Source organism: Schistocerca piceifrons, chromosome X (genome assembly GCF_021461385.2).
Source record: "Schistocerca piceifrons isolate TAMUIC-IGC-003096 chromosome X, iqSchPice1.1, whole genome shotgun sequence".
Classification (NCBI taxonomy): Eukaryota; Metazoa; Arthropoda; class Insecta; order Orthoptera; family Acrididae; genus Schistocerca; species Schistocerca piceifrons.
In genome coordinates, this window is record NC_060149.1 from 110,674,748 (window position 1) to 110,695,409 (window position 20,662).

Below are 20,662 nucleotides of genomic sequence, written 5' to 3' on the forward strand. Positions count from 1 at the left end.
AATGACGTAGTAATAATGTCAGAGACAGCTAAGGACTTGGAACAGCAGTTGAACGGAATGAACAGTGTGTTGAAAGGAGGATATAAAATGAACATCAACAAAAACAAAAAGGGGATAATGAAATGTAGTGGAATGAAATCAGGTGATGCTGAGGGAATTAGATTAGGAAATGAGACATTGAAATCAGTAGATGAGTTTTGTTACTTGGGCAACAAGGTAACTGATGATGGTCGAAGTAGGGAGGCTATAAAATGTAGGCTGGCAATGGCAAGAAAGGTTTCTCTGAAGGAGAGAAATTTATTAACATCGGGTGTAGATTTAAGTGTCAGGAAGTCTTTTCTGAAGGTATTTGTGTGGAGTGTAGCCATGTGTGGAAGTGAAACATGGATGATAAACAGTTAAGACAAGAAGAGAATAGAATCTTTCGAAATTTGGTGCTACAGAAGAACGCTGAAGATTAGATGGGTAGATCACGTAACTAATGAGGAGGTACTGAATAGAACTGGAGAGAAAAGAAATTTGTGGCACAACCTGACTAGAAGGGATCGGTTGGTACGACACATTCTGAGACATCAAGGGATCACCAATGTAGTACTGGACGGAAGCGTTGGGGACAAAAGCCGTAGAGGGAGACCATGAGATCAATACAGTAAGCAGATTCAGAAGCGTGTTGGTTGCAGTAGTCACTCGTAGATGAAGAGGCTTGCACAAGATACAGTAGCATGGAGAGTTACATCAAACCAGTCTTCGGACTGAAGACCACAACAACAACAACGTGCCCGCATCTCGTGGTCGTGCGGTAGCGTTCTCGCTTCCCACGCCCGGGTTCCCGGGTTCGATTCCCGGCGGGGTCAGGGATTTTCTCTGCCTCGTGATGGCTGGGTGTTGTGTGATGTCCTTAGGTTAGTTAGGTTTAAGTAGTTCTAAGTTCTAGGGGACTGATGACCATAGATGTTAAGTCCCATAGTGCTCAGAGCCATTTGAACCATTTGAACCAACAACAACGTGGTCACCTATTAGAAGCCTGAATAACGACCTTTTGCAGAGCGGACGTGCAGGAAGAGAGTGAATGAGGTTCTGAAAGGTACAGGGATATGGAACCATACCGACTCAAATGCTGCCCCTAGCTTCGCTAGGTTTCAGGTTGGGAATTCATGGCACGAACAGCCCGATCAAGGTGTCCCACAGATTCTCGACTGGGTTTAAATCTGGGGAGTTTGGAAGCCAGGGGAGTACAGTAAACTCATCCTGGTGCTCTTAGAACCTCGCATGTACACTATGAGCTACGTGATACGTTGCATTGTCCTTCTGATAGATGCCATCGTGCTAGGGGAAGAAAACCAACTGCATGAAGGGATGGGTAAGCCACCAAAGATAGAAGCATTCTTGTCTTGATTATTGCGCCTTTCAGAACGACGAGATCACTCAAAGAATGTTGTGAAGATATTCCACAGACCATAATGCTTCCTGCTCTGGTCTGGGCAAGTACGTCGATTGTTGCAGGGACATACACATCAACGGCCATCTGTCCGATGGAGTATAAAATGTGATGCACCTGGAGAGGCCACGTGTCACCAGTAAGTGGACGTCCAGTTGCCGTATGGGCGTGTAAATTCCAGCCTTCGTCGCTGATGAACAGCAGTCTGCATGGGTGCACGACCCAGTCGCCTACTGCTTAGGCCATTACGCAGAAAGATTCGCTGAACTGTCGTTGAGGAGTTACTGATGGTAGCCCTTGGTTCATCTAGGTGGTCAGTCGCTCAACAGTTGCACGTCTATTCGCCCGTACACATCTCCGCAGCCGTCGTTAACCCCTGTCATCTATGGCCCGTTGTGCACCACAGTTACCTCGGCGCCGCGTTTGTATAGCGTTATTTTGCCATTCACGGTACACTTTAACCACGGTGGTACGCGAACGGTTTCCAGACTTCGCCATTTCGGATATGCTTCCATTCTTGGCCCGAAAGCCAATAACCCTGTCCCTTTCGACGTTAAATAAATCGCTCCGTTTCCGCATTATGGCAACGACTACACTGTTTTCTGCGTCCCCCAAACGCGTTTTATATACCCTGAGCTGCTAGTGCCTGCCGTCCCTGAGTGGTTACTTCACGTTGACGTCGAACATACGTGGGAATCACATTAGTGTGACTGGTCCTTGTATTATACACTACTGGCCATTAAAATAGCTGCACCAAGAAGAACTGCAGATGATAAATGGGTATTCACTGGACAAATACACTCCTGGAAATTGAAATAAGAACACCGTGAATTCATTGTCCCAGGAAGGGGAAACTTTATTGACACATTCCTGGGGTCAGATACATCACATGATCACACTGACAGAACCACAGGCACATAGACACAGGCAACAGAGCATGCACAATGTCGGCACTAGTACAGTGTATATCTACCTTTCGCAGCAATGCAGGCTGCTATTCTCCCATGGAGACCATCGTAGAGATGCTGGATGTAGTCCTGTGGAACGGCTTGCCATGCCATTTCCACCTGGCGCCTCAGTTGGACCAGCGTTCGTGCTGGACGTGCAGACCGCGTGAGACGACGCTTCATCCAGTCCCAAACATGCTCAATGGGGGACAGATCCGGAGATCTTGCTGGCCAGGGTAGTTGACTTACACCTTCTAGAGCACGTTGGGTGGCACGGGATACATGCGGACGTGCATTGTCCTGTTTGAACAGCAAGTTCCCTTGCCGGTCTAGGAATGGTAGAACGATGGGTTCGATGACGGTTTGGATGTACCGTGCACTATTCAGTGTCCCCTCGACGATCACCAGTGGTGTACGGCCAGTGTAGGAGATCGCTCCCCACACCATGATGCCAGGTGTTGGCCCTGTGTGCCTCGGTCGTATGCAGTCCTGATTGTGGCGCTCACCTGCACGGCGCCAAACACGCATACGACCATCATTGGCACCAAGGCAGAAGCGACTCTCATCGCTGAAGACGACACGTCTCCATTCGTCCCTCCATTCACGCCTGTCGCGACACCGCTGGAGGCGGGCTGCACGATGTTGGGGCGTGAGCGGAAGACGGCCTAACGGTGTGCGCGACCGTAGCCCAGCTTCATGGAGACGGTTGCGAATGGTCCTCGCCGATACCCCAGGAGCAACAGTGTCCCTAATTTGCTGGGAAGTGGCGGTGCGGTCCCCTACGGCACTGCGTAGGATCCTACGGTCTTGGCGTGCACCCGTGCGTCGCTGCGGTCCGGTCCCAGGTCGACGGGCACGTGCACCTTCCGCCGACCACTGGTGACAACATCGATGTACTGTGGAGACCTCACGCCCCACGTGTTGAGCAATTCGGCGGTACGTCCACCCGGCCTCCCGCATGCCCACTATACGCCCTCGCTCAAAGTCCGTCAACTGCACATACGGTTCACGTCCACACTGTCGCGGCATGCTACCAGTGTTAAAGACTGCGATGGAGCTCCGTATGCCACGGCAAACTGGCTGACACTGACGGCGGCGGTGCACAAATGCTGCGCAGCTAGCGCCATTCGACGGCCAACACCGCGGTTCCTGGTGTGTCCGCTGTGCCGTGCGTGTGATCATTGCTTGTACAGCCCTCTCGCAGTGTCCGGAGCAAGTATGGTGGCTCTGACACACCGGTGTCAATGTGTTCTTTTTTCCATTTCCAGGAGTGTATATTATACTAGAACTGACATGAGATTACATTTTCACGCAATTTGGATGCACAGATCCTGAGAAATCAGTACCCAGAACAACCACCTCTGGCCGTAATAACGGCCCTGATACGCCTGGGCATTGAGTCAAACAGAGCTTGGATGGCGTGCACAAATACAGCTGTCCATGCATCTTCAACACGATACCATAGTTCATCAAGAGTAGTGACTGGCGTATTGTGACGAACCAGTTGCTCGGCCACCATTGACCAGACGTTTTCAATTGGTGAGAGATCTAGAGAATGTGCTGGCCAGGGCAGCAGTCGAACATTTTCTGTATCCAGAAACGCCCGTACAGGACCTGCAACATGTGGTCGTGCAGTATCCTGCTGAAACGTAGGGTTTCGCAGGGATCGAATGAAGGGTAGAGCCACGGATCGTAACACATCTGAAATGTAACGTCCACTGTTCAAAGTGCCGTCAATACGAACAAGAGGTGACGGAGACGTGTAACCAATGGCACCCCATACCATCACGCCGGGTGATACGCCAGTATGTCGATGACGAATACACGCTTCCAATGTGCGTTCACCACGATGTCGCCAAACACGGATGCGACCATCATGATGCTGTAAACAGAACCTGGATTCACCCGAAAAAATGACATTTTGCCATTCGTGCACCCAGGTTCGTCGTTGAGTACACCATCGCAGGCGCTCCTGTCTGTGATGCAGCGTCAAGGGTAACCGCAGCCATGGTCTCCGAGCTGATAATCCATGCTGCTGCAAACGTCGTCGAACTCTTCGTGCAGATGGTTGTTGTCTTGCAAACGTCCCCATTTGTTGACTCAGGGATCGACACGTGGCTGCACGATCCGTTACAGCCATGAGGATAAGATGCCTGTCATGTCGACAGCCAGTGATACGAGGCCGTTGGGGTCCAGCACGGCGTTCCGTATTACCCTCCTGAACCCACCGATTCCGTATTCTGCTAACAGTCACTGGATCTCGACCAACTCGAGCAGCCATGTCTCGATACGATAAACCGCAATCGCGATAGGCTACAATCCGGCCTTTATCAAAGTCGGAAACGTGATGGTACGCATTTCTCCTCCTTACACGAGGCATCACAACAACGTTTCACCAGGCAACACCGGTCAACTGCTGTTTCTGTATGAGAAATCGGTTGGAAACTTTCCTCACGTCAGCACGTTATAGGTGTCGCAACCGGCGCCAAACTTGTGTGAATGGTCTGAAAAGCCAATCATTCGCATATCACAGCATCTTCTTCCTGTCGGTTAAATTTCGCGTCTGTAGCGCGTCATCTTCGTGGTGTAGCAATTTTAATGGCCAGTAGTGTACTTTGGGCCGTTGGCTATCACCACTTCTCAATGTAAACCTTCTGATACAAATATTTCGTTACAATTAGGCTACGTAGCGCAGCATTTTTCTATATTGCCATTTTCATCGCATGATTTTTCCGAGATACCTTCTGTTAGGTGTACATAGATATGTGATTATGACCTACGGACGAAATATTCGCAGTCTGCACTGAATATGTAATAAAAACAATATTCCTTACAGCTGTTCGAAATTCAGTAACATCGCGGCTGGATGAGTACGCTCCACACTATTAAATAAAAGGTCCTTGATTCGATCCCAAGTTTACCTATAGCTTGTTCGCTCCTCGCAGTCGTTTACTAACGTGAAGTTACGCCAGCGCCAAGTTGAACTGTAGGTCCCCCTCCCTGTAACTTGTTTGGTATGTTCCAGGTCGGTGGATAGCATGGGCAAACCAACTACAGTAGAACGACGCCCAGCGAAGCACTGCAGTGATCAACTCAAATTTCGGTTGAGGACATCTTAATTAAGTGTGCTTAGGGGGAAGGGAAGCGTACTTTCCTATGACGAATGAAGACCTGCGTTTGGCGTAAGTAATGAAAAATGAAATACAAGGTTCCCATTAACAGAAAGCATAGGGAGCATCATCCCGTTGTTTCGTCGCCCTAAGGCGGTCTGCAGGTGTAATGTGAAGGAGAATTGTCCGCTTCCGAGAAATGTGCGCAATCAGAGCGACGACTGGTCGCTTCTGCCCTGAGGCGCGGAAAGGAAAACCCGCAGGGAAAAACATAAAAAGCATCGTAGCTGCCTAGAATGACAGCGCATTCACCTTGGAACAGAGTAAAACGACGTAAAATAGGAATGTCTGAGTGGAACATTTGTGACGGACAGGAAATGACGCAGCCAAGATTTTAAATTTCCATGAGCGCGCAACATTGTACGATTATATCTGCGGCGCCTTGATACCGACGCACTTTCGCAGAATCGAAGTTTGGTATCGCAGTAGTTACAGCATTACACTCACCTCCCTATGTTCAAAACAACACTCATCGGCAACATATCATCAAGTTTCGTGTCATTGGTTTTACTGCTATCAATGTATTTTGATGTCATTTTAATTGTTTTATTCAAAGACTGGCTTCCGCCCCCACCATCTGAACCCTCCCACTTGCCGGGGGAATGGAAGTAACACACAAATAATATAAAAAAAACTGAAAATTAATTCCACTTTAGATTGAGTTGTATTAAGTATCATATGCTTCAGCTTTCTTAGAAGACTGAGGAATCAAATAGTCACTGCAAGAACACGCTGAAGTATAAGTTAATATTCAGAAAACACCTCCTACCTCAGACACTAGATGGCAGGTCACGCGATACCAGATAAATGAATAAATGAGTCTTTGTGGTAACTGGATTAGAATCCATATGATCCCGCTGTGCGCAGCGATCGTTGAATGTAGACAATGGACGACAAAACAGCAATCGATCGAGAGTTCATATTACACTCCTGTATGTTCTACATCAAGCAATATTATTTACTACGTGACACTTTGGATTAATGTCACCTGCTCTTATGTGCATTGAAGATGACTATGTGATAGCTGAAACATAGATCTGCTCTAATAAAACGACTGGTTTCGCAACCGATTTCTGTTCTCCATTATCTTTGTGATAACTTGCACACAATGTTTAGTTATGGATAGGAAGTAAAGCTAACTTGTTTTTTGGAAGTATTTGTATGTCCTGAAGTGGTAATGTAAAGCACCGACAGCGATCTGCCACAGAAGACAGGAAGAGGTGTCCTTTGTCAAGAAATTATTCCAGGCGAGAAACTGGTTTCCCAAACTGACATATTGTGCACGTTTCCGAAAATTCATAAAATAAATGCCGTTCACAATATACGAGAGCGTGTTGAAAAATAATGGTTCCGATTTTTTTATGTGAAAAATCTTACGGCTTTTTAAATCAAACAAACGTTATTTAATATTCTACACCTTTATTCTTCACGTCTTCATATTTATTCCTTACCATAGCCATCTCGGCGGTGAACACATTTCTTTCAACGAGAGACCAGTTTGTTGATACCGTCACTGTAGGATGGCTGACTTTGTTGACGGAGCCACAACCTCACCTATGCCTGCACCACTTCATTACTATTAAAATGAACTCCTCGAAGGTGTTCTTTAAGTTCTAGAAACATATGATAATCGTATGGGACCAAATCGGGACTGTACGGAGCGTGATCGATAACAGTGAACCCAAGGCGTCGGATTGTTGCAGTTGTCGCAGCGCTCATGTGTGGTTTAGCATTGTCATGCTGAAGGACAGGGTGCTCCATACGTGGACGAACTCTTCGAATTCAAAATTCGATTACAGCACGCTCTTTCTGAAGCACCGGCATAGTTACGTTACACATCGCCATGTTACACGCTACAATTCGGAACCTTCTCACGGCAAAGGGTTGCAAATATGTACACACGAAGAATAGAGATGTAGAATGTTAATAACTGTTTCATTTAAAAAGCTCCTGTATGCACAGTGTATGGCACTGGTGCTGACTGCATAGTTCTCGTAGCAGTTCTTCTTTGGCCGGTGTTATGCCTTCTACGTTAATAGATATAAACGTAAACTGTGGTCCTGAAAAGGGCTCAGGTATATGTGTTACAACTATGGAAGGCTACAACCTACCTTCCCCCTGGTTTGAAAAAATTTGTTGAAGCTTTACCTCCAGGCCATGACGGGGAATGGACAACTTGGAAGTCCCTGAACAGAGTGAGAAAGTTAACTTGGCAAGATGGGAATACACTGATCCAAATGATATGCGGTGTGACTGTGGAGAAGAACAAACAATTCGGCACATTCTTCGGTATCGATTGTGCCCAGTCTCCTGTACAGAAGATGATCTTCAACAAGCAACAGAAAATGCACTGGAAGTGGCCAAGTTTTGGTCAAAAGTAATTTAATCATAACTGTATAAAACGTATGTACATGTACCTGCATGCTTCTGACACGAGAATGATAATAATGATTTAAAAAGCTTTGAAAGTTTTCACCAGAAATTCGGAGGTATTACTTTTCAGCATGCACTCGTACCTTTGACATCGCTAGCCATTATTAATAAAACTTGTAAACATTTATCGCGTGATGTTTCTGTTTCCTCGTAGAGAGACAAATACAGCGAAACCCAGAACGACCTATAGAAGGACTTCATCTGTTGTAATTATAGCTAAGTGGCCCGAGACCAGTCGAGTTGTTACGTAACGCATACCAGAATACGTAAACGAGTTCTCTTGTTTGAACTCAGCACAACGGAAAATTTATGCTTCGTACGTCGATCAGATACTTCGGTCTATATATTCGAAACGATGTGGAGTGAATTCACTGTTCCTATCTATGGTGCAGTGTCTGGAATTATCACTTAAATGGATAAAAGTCTAAATTAGAGTCACTCGCGGACAACATCGCAGCGGAGAAGTACACTACTGGCCATTAAAATTGCTACACCAGGAAGAAATGTAGATGATAAACGGGTATTCATTGGACAAATATATTATACTAGAACTGACTTGTGATTACATTTTCACGCAATTTGGATGCACAGATCCAGAGAAATCAGTACCCAGAACAACCACCTCTGGCCGTAATAACGGCCTTAATACGCCTGGGCATTGAGTCAAACATAGCTTGGATGGCGTGTACAGGTACAGCTGCCCATGCAGCTTCAACACGATACCACCCACAGTTCAGCAAGAGTAGTGGCTGGCGTATTGTGAGGAGCCAGTTGCTCGGCCACCTTTGACCTGCAACATGCGGTCGTGCAGTATCCTGCTGAAATGTAGGGTTTCGCAGGGATCGAATGAAGGGTAGAGCCACGGGTCGTAACACATCTGAAATGTAACGTCCACTGTTCAAAGTGCCGTCAATACGAACAAGAGGTGACCGAGACGTGTAACCAATGGCACCCCATACCATCACGCCGGGTGATACGCCAGTATGGCGATGACGAATACACGTTTCCAATGTGCGTTCACCGCGGTGTCGCCAAACACGGATGCGACCATGATGATGCTGTAAACAGAACCTGGATTCATCCGAAACAATGACGTTTGCCATTCGTGCACCCAGGTTCGTCGTCGAGTACACCATCGCAGGCGCTCCTGTCTGTGATGCAGCGTCAAGGGCAACAGCAGCCATGGTCTCGGGGCTGATAGTCCATGCTGCTGCAAACGTCGTCGAACTGTTCGTGCAGATGGTTGTTGTCTTGCAAACGTCCCCAGCTATTAACTCAGGGATGGAAACGTGGCTGCACGATCCGTTACAGCCATGGGGATAAGATGCCTGTCATCTCGGCTGCTAGTGATACGAGGCCGTTGGGATCCAGCACGGCGTTCCGTATTACCCTCTTGAACCCACCGATTCCATATTCTGCTAACAGTCATTGGATCTCGACCAACGCGAGCAGCAATGTTGAGATACGATAAACCGCAATCGCGATAGGCGACAATCCAACCTTTATCAAAGTCGGAAACGTGATGGTATGCATTTCTTCTCCTTACACGAGGCATCACAACAACGTTTCACTAGACAATGCCGGTCAACTGCTGTTTGTGTATGAGAAATCGGTTGGAAACTTTCCTCATGCCAGCACGTTGTAGGCGTCGCCACTGGCGCAACCTTGTGTGAATGGTCTGAAAAGCTAATCATTTGCATATCACAGCATCTTCTTCCTGTCGGTTAAATTTCGCGTCTGTAGCACATCTTCGTGGTGTAGCAATTTTAAGGGCCAGTAGTGTATATCTGTCAGTTTGAGCCACTTGATTCCGGATATGGGCTGTGGTTTATTGTGTACGATACCGGGGCTCGCATCATATCTGCGGGGGAAATCGTATTCTAAGCTATGTAGCCCATTGTCCTTGCACATTACGCACGTATGTGGGGTCACAGAGTCATCTACACGTTGATTGAAAAGCTCGAGCATGATCTAATGAGGACTGAAGGGTCCATGATAGGGGCAGTGCAGTGCTTACGGTGACGGCCAGTCGTAAAAAATGGGGACACCAACTGAATGTGTTGCAATTTGTTTAAAGACAGTAATTTGTAGTTCTAAGAACCTCGAGGCAAGTCGTTATTAATTGTACCAAATGGAAATTAATCAGCAATTCTCTGTAAGTAATAATGATATCGTCATTGAACTTCGAGTTTTTCAAATTCGAAAAGCGTTTCCAACCGCTCATCGTACCTTTAACCTTGGAATTCATACGTCAAAGTTTAATCAATAACACATCAAACCAACAGGGCACGGCAAAACTGTATTTCACGAAATCATCTGTCCAGCATTGTGATCCTTTTTAGATATGCTTTTCTTCAAATGCTATGCGTTTTGTGCAACTTCTACTATACGTATTCGCAAATGTAATTTTCCGAAAACTACAGTGCCTCATGTGCAGTTCCTCTATTCGCTCGTTCAAAATATTTTTAGGTGCTGGAGGAGCTATACGAAAGCAGTATGTGCATATTGGTACAAAGCACGAGCATCAAGCAGTGTTGCAAACGTATCAGGAGTAACATAGTTGTACAAAGGTAATTTCTGTTAGTATTTATTCAAACTCTGAACACTAATCCAGGTGCGGAAGTTCTTGCATTATTTGTATATGAAGCATTTAAATTAAACCTCCAGAACATGAGAGATGTAAACGTTCAAAGCAGAGCTAGATCGCAGGCTAAGAAGACTCCCCTACACATATGAATATATTGCAGAAGACCCTAGAGGAGCAATGAATTCCGAACTTCATCTTTTAGCCAGTATCAGCAAGAATTTTTTTTTTTTTTGTGTAGTAGCATATCGTCTGTATCCTTGTCTTCGTATTTCATTATTCCGTGAAGTCGCGCAGTTCATCATCATTGTTGTCGATCTCTTGGCATGAAGCGACGCTGTTAGTAGTCTCCAGAAAATATATGCCTACGTCCGGATCTACACAGCGGCTATCAATGTTAAGCCATCGCTGCTGTGGCTACAGTTTATTGTTTTACGCCACGTCAACAGATCTTAACTGAACCTTTCTTCTTAATAATACCCTTCACTGTCCCAAACCATATAAACCGGCGCCACCCAATACCATCCTATAGCCACCGCTGAGTCCATCTACAGAATTACCCATAATACAAATCACAAACAGCAATCGCTACTCTCATATACACACATTCTTCCACGGCTTTAGAGCTCGTAATTTTCTTATAAAATATATTCTCCTTTTCTGCTTCATCTCCCTTCTGGTTCATCATCATCATTAGCAGCAGCAGCAGCAGCAACATCAGCACCTGCAGAAGAGTCGTTACCTACTCCTACAAGAGTAACAACAGCAGTGACAATTCTCATTTCCACTTCAAAACCATCCGCATCAGCTCCATTAACAACTACAGTACTTGTAGCTGGAAAAGTGTTAAAGTGTTCTGTCACTATAAAATCCTCACTTCTATTCCAGAGTCTTACAAAATATATCTATTACCTTCTACCAAATGAGTGATTTTCATATTTTGGAAAGCATTCCCAGATAATTCCACCTGTGCATACCATACTCATTAAGGAAAGAGCTCAAGAAATCCGCAACAGAAAACTGAACAGTAAATGAACACCCACACCAACTGGAAACGCGGAAATCTCTCCGCTTATCTAATAGTTCGGTTCTACCTACTTCGGCTATTTACTGATTGAATCACTATCGCGAATGCGGGTTTCATAAATCAACCCAGACACAAGGTCGGCCCTATCAAGAACACCACTGCAAGCTTAGCTTCCTTTGAATAGTATTCCTTCTTGACAAGCAATACTCAAACTTGAACTCTCCTGTCACCAGTCCGCAGCTCGTGGTCTAGTGGCGCCGGTGCGGTAGCTCAGCGTGTTCGGTCAGAGAGGTGGTTGGCCTCTGTCATAAAAAACTGAGTCGAAGAATCAACAAACGAACTTTAACGGATGCCATGTGACGTCCGCAACGACCAAACACAACGATCACCAACGGAAAAAAAGTGACTAGCGCTGCAGCCTCTGGATCACGGGGTCCTGTGTTCGATTCCTGGCCGGGTAGGGGAATTTCTCAGCCCGGGGACTATTGTTTCAAATGGCTCTGAGCACTATGGGACTCAACTGCTGAGGTCATTAGTCCCCTAGAACTTAGAACTAGTTAAACCTAACTAACCTAAGGACATCACAAACATCCATGCCCGAGGCAGGATTCGAACCTGCGACCGTAGCGGTCTTGCGGTTCCAGACTGCAGCGCCTTTAACCGCACGGCCACTTCGGCCGGCAGCCCGGGGACTGGGTGTTTGCGTTTTCCTCATCATATCATCATCACTCGTGACAGTGATTAGATTGGAATGTGAAAAAATTGGACTGTGTGAAAATTGAGACTTTGTACGGGCGCTAATGACCGCGCAGTTGAGCGCTCCACAAACCAAACATCATCATCGTCCTGTCACCAGCAATACCTCCAACCGCTTCACACCCACTGTCTCACAAAAACCCAGTCGATAACCTGTCCCACGATTCCGAATGTAATGTACCAGATCGTTCAATAGACAGAGCCCTCTGAAAAGACAAACTGAAAAAATTATCTACTAGAATGTAATGTCAGTGCAAAACATTAGGCTGTTTGAGAACTCCCACACCCTACAACAAAGGACTCCTTTCCGTACGTTCCAGATTCCATTTCGGTGGAAAAGTTATCACCTTTCCTAGGTCAGCACCTTGTTATCACTCATCCTCGTTCCTTCTTGAACCAACCACCCGAAATTATCAAACAACTGAGCAAGGTGGTGCGGAGGTAAGACAGTGGCAGTTCGGATCTCAGACTGACCATCCAGATCTAGGTTCCCTTAAACTGCTTAAGGCAAATGCCGCGATGATTTATTTGGAAAAGACACGGACGATTTTCTTCCCCGTCCATGTCTTATCCGAGCTTGTTCCCCATTTCTAATGACCCTGTCGTTGATGAGACGTTAAACTCTAATCTCCCTTTTTATCAGTAGCAAACAAACCTCTTGTCTCACCTATTCTCTCACACAGATTTGACTCTAACCCAATGATTTACTCAACAAAATCCTCCAACAATTCTCAGAATAGAACATAACTGATATCCGGGATGTCTTCAGAGGATAGAAAATAAAGAAGTTAGTATAAGTATCAGTGTAAGGAAGCTGCGACTTCTATATGGGCTTTGCTTTATTGCCAGTGGAAGCTGTGTATCTGAGAGCCCATATCGAATACAGCATCCTTACACAAAATGAAAATTCGTGTGTTCACTGTTCTCGCTTTCTCTCTTTCTACCACCTACCTATCTCTCCCTCCCATAATCTCAGCGACAGCTGCAAACATATTTAGATTGTAAGAACTTCGAACACTCATAATCTGCATCCCTCAGTTACAAAGAGAACGACATTTCTTGCAACATGAGTGTGAGAGGAACCCTGAAATCTATGCATCCCGCAACATTTGTAATACCACCGACCACAATGAAAAATCAAAATCTAAGAAACACATTTAATTAACAACGGTATTGGTGCACGAAGGATCTTCCTGTGCAACCCTAGAGTTCCGCTTCGTGACGTGCACACACAAAACACTCACACACAAATCACACGTCACCACACTTTTTATGTATGAAGTAGAAGAACGGTTAAGTAAAAATCATTTTATTTTCTCTTATCTTCGAACTATTTCTTAGTATCTATCAAAACGTGTAATTACTTAAAGTGGCGGTCGAGTACTTTTATGGGTCATTTTCCCCCCATAACTACTAAACTAAGTATACGAGGTGGTGAAACATGGATAAGCGAAGAAAAAAATAAATCATTAAGTAATTTTTCTCTGTTTACATTTAATAATTGTAAAAAGTCTATAGCTTTGCACATACACATGTTTGAGAGTCTGTTACCGTAACTGTTCCCTTTTATCAATGACGCGTTTCGGAGGCTTTGCCCCATCGTCATATACTTCATTATCCCGATTCCAACCAAAGATATAAACCTTAAACAATCTAGATATTTCGATGTCGTTGGTTTCCGAGAAGCAATGCACAAAAGGTAAGCACCGGAACTGCCACTGATGACGGGGAAAAACCCGCAAAACACTTCGTAAATAAAAAGGACGTAAAACATACTGACTGATTAGTTGTGTTTTTATTTATGTTTTAAAACGTATATGGTTCTGACGCAATTAGCTGACTTCGCCCTCTACCGAAATTCGTAAACACTGCGCGTTAAATAGGTATTGCATTATATACCAGCAGCTCATAATTCGTGTACATCTGCAGATTTAACATTAACATTTTGTGTATATTTCTAAGTTATCTGTACACATTTACTACTTAAAACTGGCCGTAGAGGACAAATAAGGAGCCTTTTTACACACATAGACTTTTGCCTATTTACTAATATCAAATCAAGGAAAAACGACTTCGCTTGATAATTAGTAATGGCGTCGGACTCCGGTTCGAAGCCTTTATTATAAAAATAAATTAATGCTCTCTTGCATGAGGCAGAAATATCATACCGATTGCACTGTGTGAATACAGAACTCAAAAGAATAATAATAACGAAAATATAATGGTATCGCAGTCTAGCTGAGAAACGACAATTGGTGGTTTAATACCAGAGAACACTCATTACTGGTGTACCTATCATTGCCATTACGATACTGTAAATTAACAAAAAATAGAAACAGACATCTTAGGTAGCTTCGTATCAGATAAAAATATCAGTACCTGTACCACAACCCAGGCCTGGATACCTTCAGGAAGTATGGCACATATGAGGGAGTTCTTTTAAAAATGACTCTAGTTATCGGTGTTACATTCATCTTACCTATTGACGTTATGAAATATTCCGATGGATGATTGAAATTTCTTTTTATCTCGGTTCGTCAGTAGGTTTTATACACACGGAGAAAGCGGCATTTGTAAACTCTATGTTTCGCCATTTGTAAGGCCAAATCCTTCACCACACAGACTCCATCACCAGTGCACTAGAAGTACGTCATGCGCAACGTACCTGCAGCAACGGGCACGTGCTGCTGAATTCGCGGCCCGCATCCTCGTGGTCTAACAGAAACGTGCTCTCTTCCATGGCGCCTCATCTGGGCGCTAGTCCCTGCCAAGATAAGAGAAACACAAGAGTCATGACTTATGCCGCAATCTAGAGCGCTGACGGTGCTTGCGCAGCAGCTATCCCGCTGACGGCTGAAGCGAGGAAGCCTCTCAGTCATCGTTGTGGGCGGGCCACGCGTCCAACGCGCTAGCTTTACGTCGTATACCGCCTCACGCTTACTCGCGCTGTATCTGGGGAAATCGTGGTGGCGCCTATCTGCACAGTCAGTGTACCTAGCACCTTGGGAGATACGCAAGGACTCATTTAGCATATATCAACAGTCATTCTAGTAGATACGTGGTTATGCGGTTATTGCGCTTCATACATGTAACACCCGTATATCCCTCTCCATTCTCTCACATGAAGCTACCAGTATGCACATTTCCATGAGACTGTACTTTTACACTTTTTGCCGAATTATCTCAGATAGAGGTCATTATAAACCGCAGCCCCTATTGTTGCTGGCAACACACTTAATGAGAGCCGGCCGCTGTGACCAAACGGTTCTAGGTGAATCAATCCGGAACCGCGCTGCTGCTGCGGTCGCAGGTTCGAATCCTGCCTCGGGCACGGATATATGTGATGTCCTTAGGTTAGTGAAGTTTAAGTCGTTCTAAGTCTAGGGGACTGATGACCTCAGATGTTAAGTTCAAATGGCTCTGAGCACTATGGGACTTAACATCTGAGATCATCAGTCCCCTAGAACTTAGAACTACTTAAACCTAACTAACCTAAGGACATCACACACATCCATGCCCGAGGCAGGATTCGAACCTACGACCGTAGCGGTCGCGCGGTTCCAGACCGAAGCGCCTAGAACCGCTCGGCCACACCAACCGGCAGATGTTAAGTCCCATAGTGCTTAGAGCCATTTGAACACTTAATGAGAAAGAAAAACCGTAATCAGAACATATTCGATAAGTAAAAATGATTTAAAATTTAAACTTTCAGGTTTCTGTCATCATTACCGAGCGAGGTGGCGCAGTGGTTAGCACACTGGACTCGCATTCGGGAGGACAACGGTTCAAACCCGCGTCCGGCCATCCTGATTTAGGTTTTCCGTGATTTCCCTAAATCTCTCCGGGCAAATACTGCGGTGGCTTTGAAAGGGCACGGCCGATTTCCTTCCCCAACCTTCCCTAATCCGATGAGACCGATGACCTCGCTGTTTGGTCTCTTCCTCCAAACAACCCAACCCTCTGTCATCATTACGTCTCCAGAAATAATAAACACTATTAAACCAGAGGACGTCAAGTGAGCTTCTAAAACGTTTATGCGACGAGAGTCAAAGTTTCTCGCACTCATGATGAACGTAGGGTTTCTTGGTAGCTGTGTTAACAGGTATCAGACAACAAAACCAAAAGTTCGGGGTCAGATCATTGACCGATTCCAGGATTCGTTTTCTGGCATTTATCGCTTTTAACACCTTGAATGTCTAACTAGTGGAAAGATAGATACCGACTACAGGAAAATTAAGCAGACCTTTGGAGGAAAGTGGAGCAACTGTATGAATATAAAAAGATCAGATGGGGCCTCTACAACCGAAGTGAACTTGAAGACAGTATTATACACTAACGAAAAAAAGTCGCAACACCTAGAAGGATTTGTGCGACATAAACGAAAGTTGGTAGGCGTGTCCCTACGTTTGAAAGATGATGTTTACTCATATTTCGTCCCAGTCGCATATGAGCGGCGCTAGAAGCGCCACCATACGCAAATTAGGTTTGCTTTGAATATACAGGGTGTCCAGAAAAGGACTCCCTGATTTCAAAATTAAATATCTCGAAAACAAAGATCGATAGAGGAATGCAGTATACGGTATGTTTATTGTGAAAGCTGTGTTCCTACATTTGAAAGATGATGTTTACTCATATTTCGTCCCAGTAGCGTATGAGCGGCGAAGAAGCGCCACCATGAGGACGCAAATTAGGTTTGCTTTGAATATACAGGGTGTCCAGAAAAGGACTCCCTGATTTCAAAATTAAATATCTCGAAAATAAAGATCGATAGAGGAATGCAGTAAACGGTGTTTATTGTGAAAGCTGTAAGAAGTTTATACAGCAGTTTGAAATAATAGTTACAAAAGCTGCCAACAGATGGCGCTGTAATCGCCATACGTAAGGCCTAGTATAAATAGTGATCCGAAGCCCAGAGCGATCAGTTCCACTATTGAAACGTCAAAGGAGGTTTGCGTACCGAAGGAAGAGATTAGCACCATAAAAACGCGTTGATCAATGGAGTACATGGTTTTAGAGTACCACAGGTTAGAAGAGAGTCCTACGGCAACAAGGCGAAGTTTTAAAGCACGATTTAATGTTCAAAAAGGACCCGATGCGAAAACCATTCGTACACTCTTCGCAAAATTTCAACGAACAGGCAGCGTAACTGATGATCTAGTGGGGCATGTTGGCCGCAAGCAAACCGCACTTACGCCTGAAAATATCGCCACAGTTTCTGGAATTATTCAGCGAAATCCAATGTCATCCGTCCGTAGAATTGCATCCGAGACTGGTTTGAAGCGTTCCAGCACGCATAAAATACTGAGAAAGAGCCTACACATGTTTCCATTCCAAATTCAAACGCACCAGACCATACCCGTACGAGCTGTGCAACAAAGGGTTGCCTTTGCTAAGCAGATGCTCACAATGATTGATAGTGAAGGATTTGATGTTGGCTGCATCTGGTTTACAGATGAAGCACACTTCCACCTGAATGGTTACGTGAATAAGCAGAACTGGCGATTTTGGGGTTCCGAAAAGCCGTATTGGTGTGAAGCGAAACCCCTGTATTCTCCTAAAGTTACTGTGTGGGCTGCAGTATGCAGCAGAGGCATTATTGGCCCTTTTTTCATTCGAGAAACGGTCACTGGTGCACGTTACGTTGCAATTTGGAACAATTTGTCGCCACACAGCAAGCGTTAGAGGATCGACCAGGTACTGAATGGCTTATGCAAGATGGAGCCCGACCACATCGGACCGAACAAGTGTTTCGCTTTCTTGAGGAATACTTCGGGAATCGAGTCATTGCTTTGGAATATCCCAAATTTACTGGTGCAGGCATGGATTGGCCTCCATATTCGCCGGATTTGACTCCCTGTGACTTTTTTTGTGGGGCACAGTGAAAGACATGGTCCACCCGAGGCATCCCGCCACGCTGGACGAGCTTGAATCGGCGTGTGAATCCATTTCGGTTGAGACACTACGAAATGTGATGGCGAATTTCATTCTTCGTTTGCGCCACCTCTGTAGTGCCAATGGTGAACATTTTGAAAACATTGCGATGTGATTGCTTGCAAAGATTGTTTTCATACGATTATTTCACTTATGTATACTGATATGAGCTGTACAGCGTACAGCGCCATCTGTTAGCAGCTTTTGTAACCATTATTTCAAACTGCTGTATAAACTTCTTACAGCTTTCACAATAAACATACCGTTTACTGCATTCCTCTATCGATCTTTGTTTTCGAGATATTTAATTTTGAAATCAGGGAGTCCTTTTCTGGACACCCTGTATGCTGTAATGGTGTGAGCTTGGACGTGGTGAGCTGATGTTAGTCAATAATGCCTTTAAGGCGACAAAGGCGCATCATCAACATCTCACTAAGTTTGAATGAGGTCGTGTAATAGGGCTACGAGAAGCTAGACGTTCCTTCTGCGATACTGTAGGAAGATTTGGCCGGGTTGTAGCCACTGTCCGTGACTGCTGGCAGCGGTGGTCACGAGAATGTACGGTCGCATGAAGATCAAGCTCTGGACGGCCACGTGGCACTACCGAGACAGAATAGCATCGTGTTCGGCGTACAGCTCTGCGCATCGTACTGCATCTGCAGCAGCAATTTGAGCAGCAGATAGCACTACAATGATAGAAAGAACTGTCACAAATCGGTTACTGCAAGACTAGCTCCGAGCCAGAAGCCATGTAGCGTACATTCTACCGATCCGAAACTACCATCATTTTCGACTTCTGTGGTGTCCAGCGAGAGCACATAGGAGGACAGGTGGAGGTTTGTTGTGTTTTCTGATGAAAGCTGGCTCTGCGCCGGTGCCAGTGATGGCCGTGTGTTGGTTAGAAGGGGGCCAGTTGAGGTCCTGTAACCAACCATTCTGCATGCTAAGACACTCTTGACCTATACCTGGAGCTATGGTGTGCGGAGCGATTTCGTATGACGGCAGGAGCACTCTCGTAATTATTCCACGCATGTTAACTGCAGATTTGTACGTCGGTCTAGTAATTCGACCTGTTGTGCTGTCATTCATAAAAGGCGTTCCAGGGGGTGTTTCCCAGTAGGATAACGCTCACCCAAGTACCGCTGTTGTAGCCCAACATGCTGTACAGGTTGTCGACTTGTTGTCTTGGCTCGCTCGATCACCATGTCTGTCTCCAATCGAGCGCATATCGGACGACAACTGCAGCGTCATCCACAAACAGCATTAACAGTTCCTGTACTGACCGACCAAGTGCAAGAGGCATGGAACTCCATCCAACAGTCTGACATCCGGCACGTGCACGACACAATTCATGCACGTTTGTATGCTTGTATTTTACTTTCTGGCGGTTACACCGGTTATCAATGTACCAATATTTCACATTTGCAATAGCATATCGTGCTTACATTAGCCTGTGATCTTGCAATATTTATCACTTAAATGTGTTACCTAGTCCCAAAATTTCATTACTCTACATTAATTATTTTATGGTGATATGATTATTTTTTCCGTCGGTGTATAAATGGAAGAGAAAGTAGATTAAGATGAGTTGAAAGATATGATGCTACGAGCAGAATTTGACACGGCACTAAAAGAACTAAGCCGAAACAAGGCCCCTGGAATAGACGACACTCCCTCAGAATTACTGACGTTCTTGGGAGAGCCCGCCATGACGGAAGATACAAGGGATAGACAAAAATGTGGAAACACCGCATTCTTGATAATAAATGCAGGTGCTAGACAAGTCAGCAGGTAGTGCTGTTGTATTCGACCACGAACGGCATCTGTGCAATGTCCTCGATACATCGCAACTGTCGGTCGTGGTCAGAGCAATGTTCTGAGTAGTTATGTCGCAGTTCAGTGTATTCGAGAGTGGGAAACTTGTTGGTGCTTGTACGGTGGGTGCTTACGTAACCACGGTAGCTGATGTGTTTGGTGTTTCAAGAGGCACCACATCGAAGGGTTATATTGCGCACAGGAAAAGCGGAAAGAGAACTACAATTAAGTCATAATATGGACGCTGGCCGCTGTGGCCGAGCGGTTCTAGGCACTTCAGTCCGGAACAGCGCTGCTGATAAGGTCGCAGGTTCGAATCCTGCCTCGGGCATGGATGTGTGTGATGTCCTTAGGTTAGTTAGGTTTAAGTAGTTCTAAGTCTAGGGGACTGATGACCTCAGATGTTAAGTACCATAGTGCTTAGAGCCATTTTTGAACCATAACATGGGCGAAACTGTGCCTTGAGTGATCGTGACAGACGGTCACTTAAGGGCATTGTGGCGAAAAATAAGAGGACCACGGCTGAAAATGTCACTGCAGAACTGAATGTTGCACTTGCGA

General features: G+C 45.4%; 1 protein-coding gene across 6 annotated transcripts in view; it reads right to left on the reverse strand.

The window, feature by feature from the left end:
* Nucleotides 1-20,662, reverse strand: part of LOC124721760 (organic cation transporter protein) — a 306,826-nt gene that overhangs the window by 121,631 nt on the left and 164,533 nt on the right. For 2 of the 6 annotated variants that reach the window (XM_047246864.1, XM_047246865.1), the window contains exon 2: nt 15,021-15,119. The exons of the other annotated variants lie outside the window; for them this stretch is intronic. In XM_047246864.1, coding sequence (XP_047102820.1) covers nt 15,021-15,095 — 75 coding nt within the window. In that variant the 5' untranslated portion in view covers nt 15,096-15,119. The remainder of the gene's footprint in view (nt 1-15,020; nt 15,120-20,662) is intronic. 6 annotated transcript variants of the gene reach the window in all.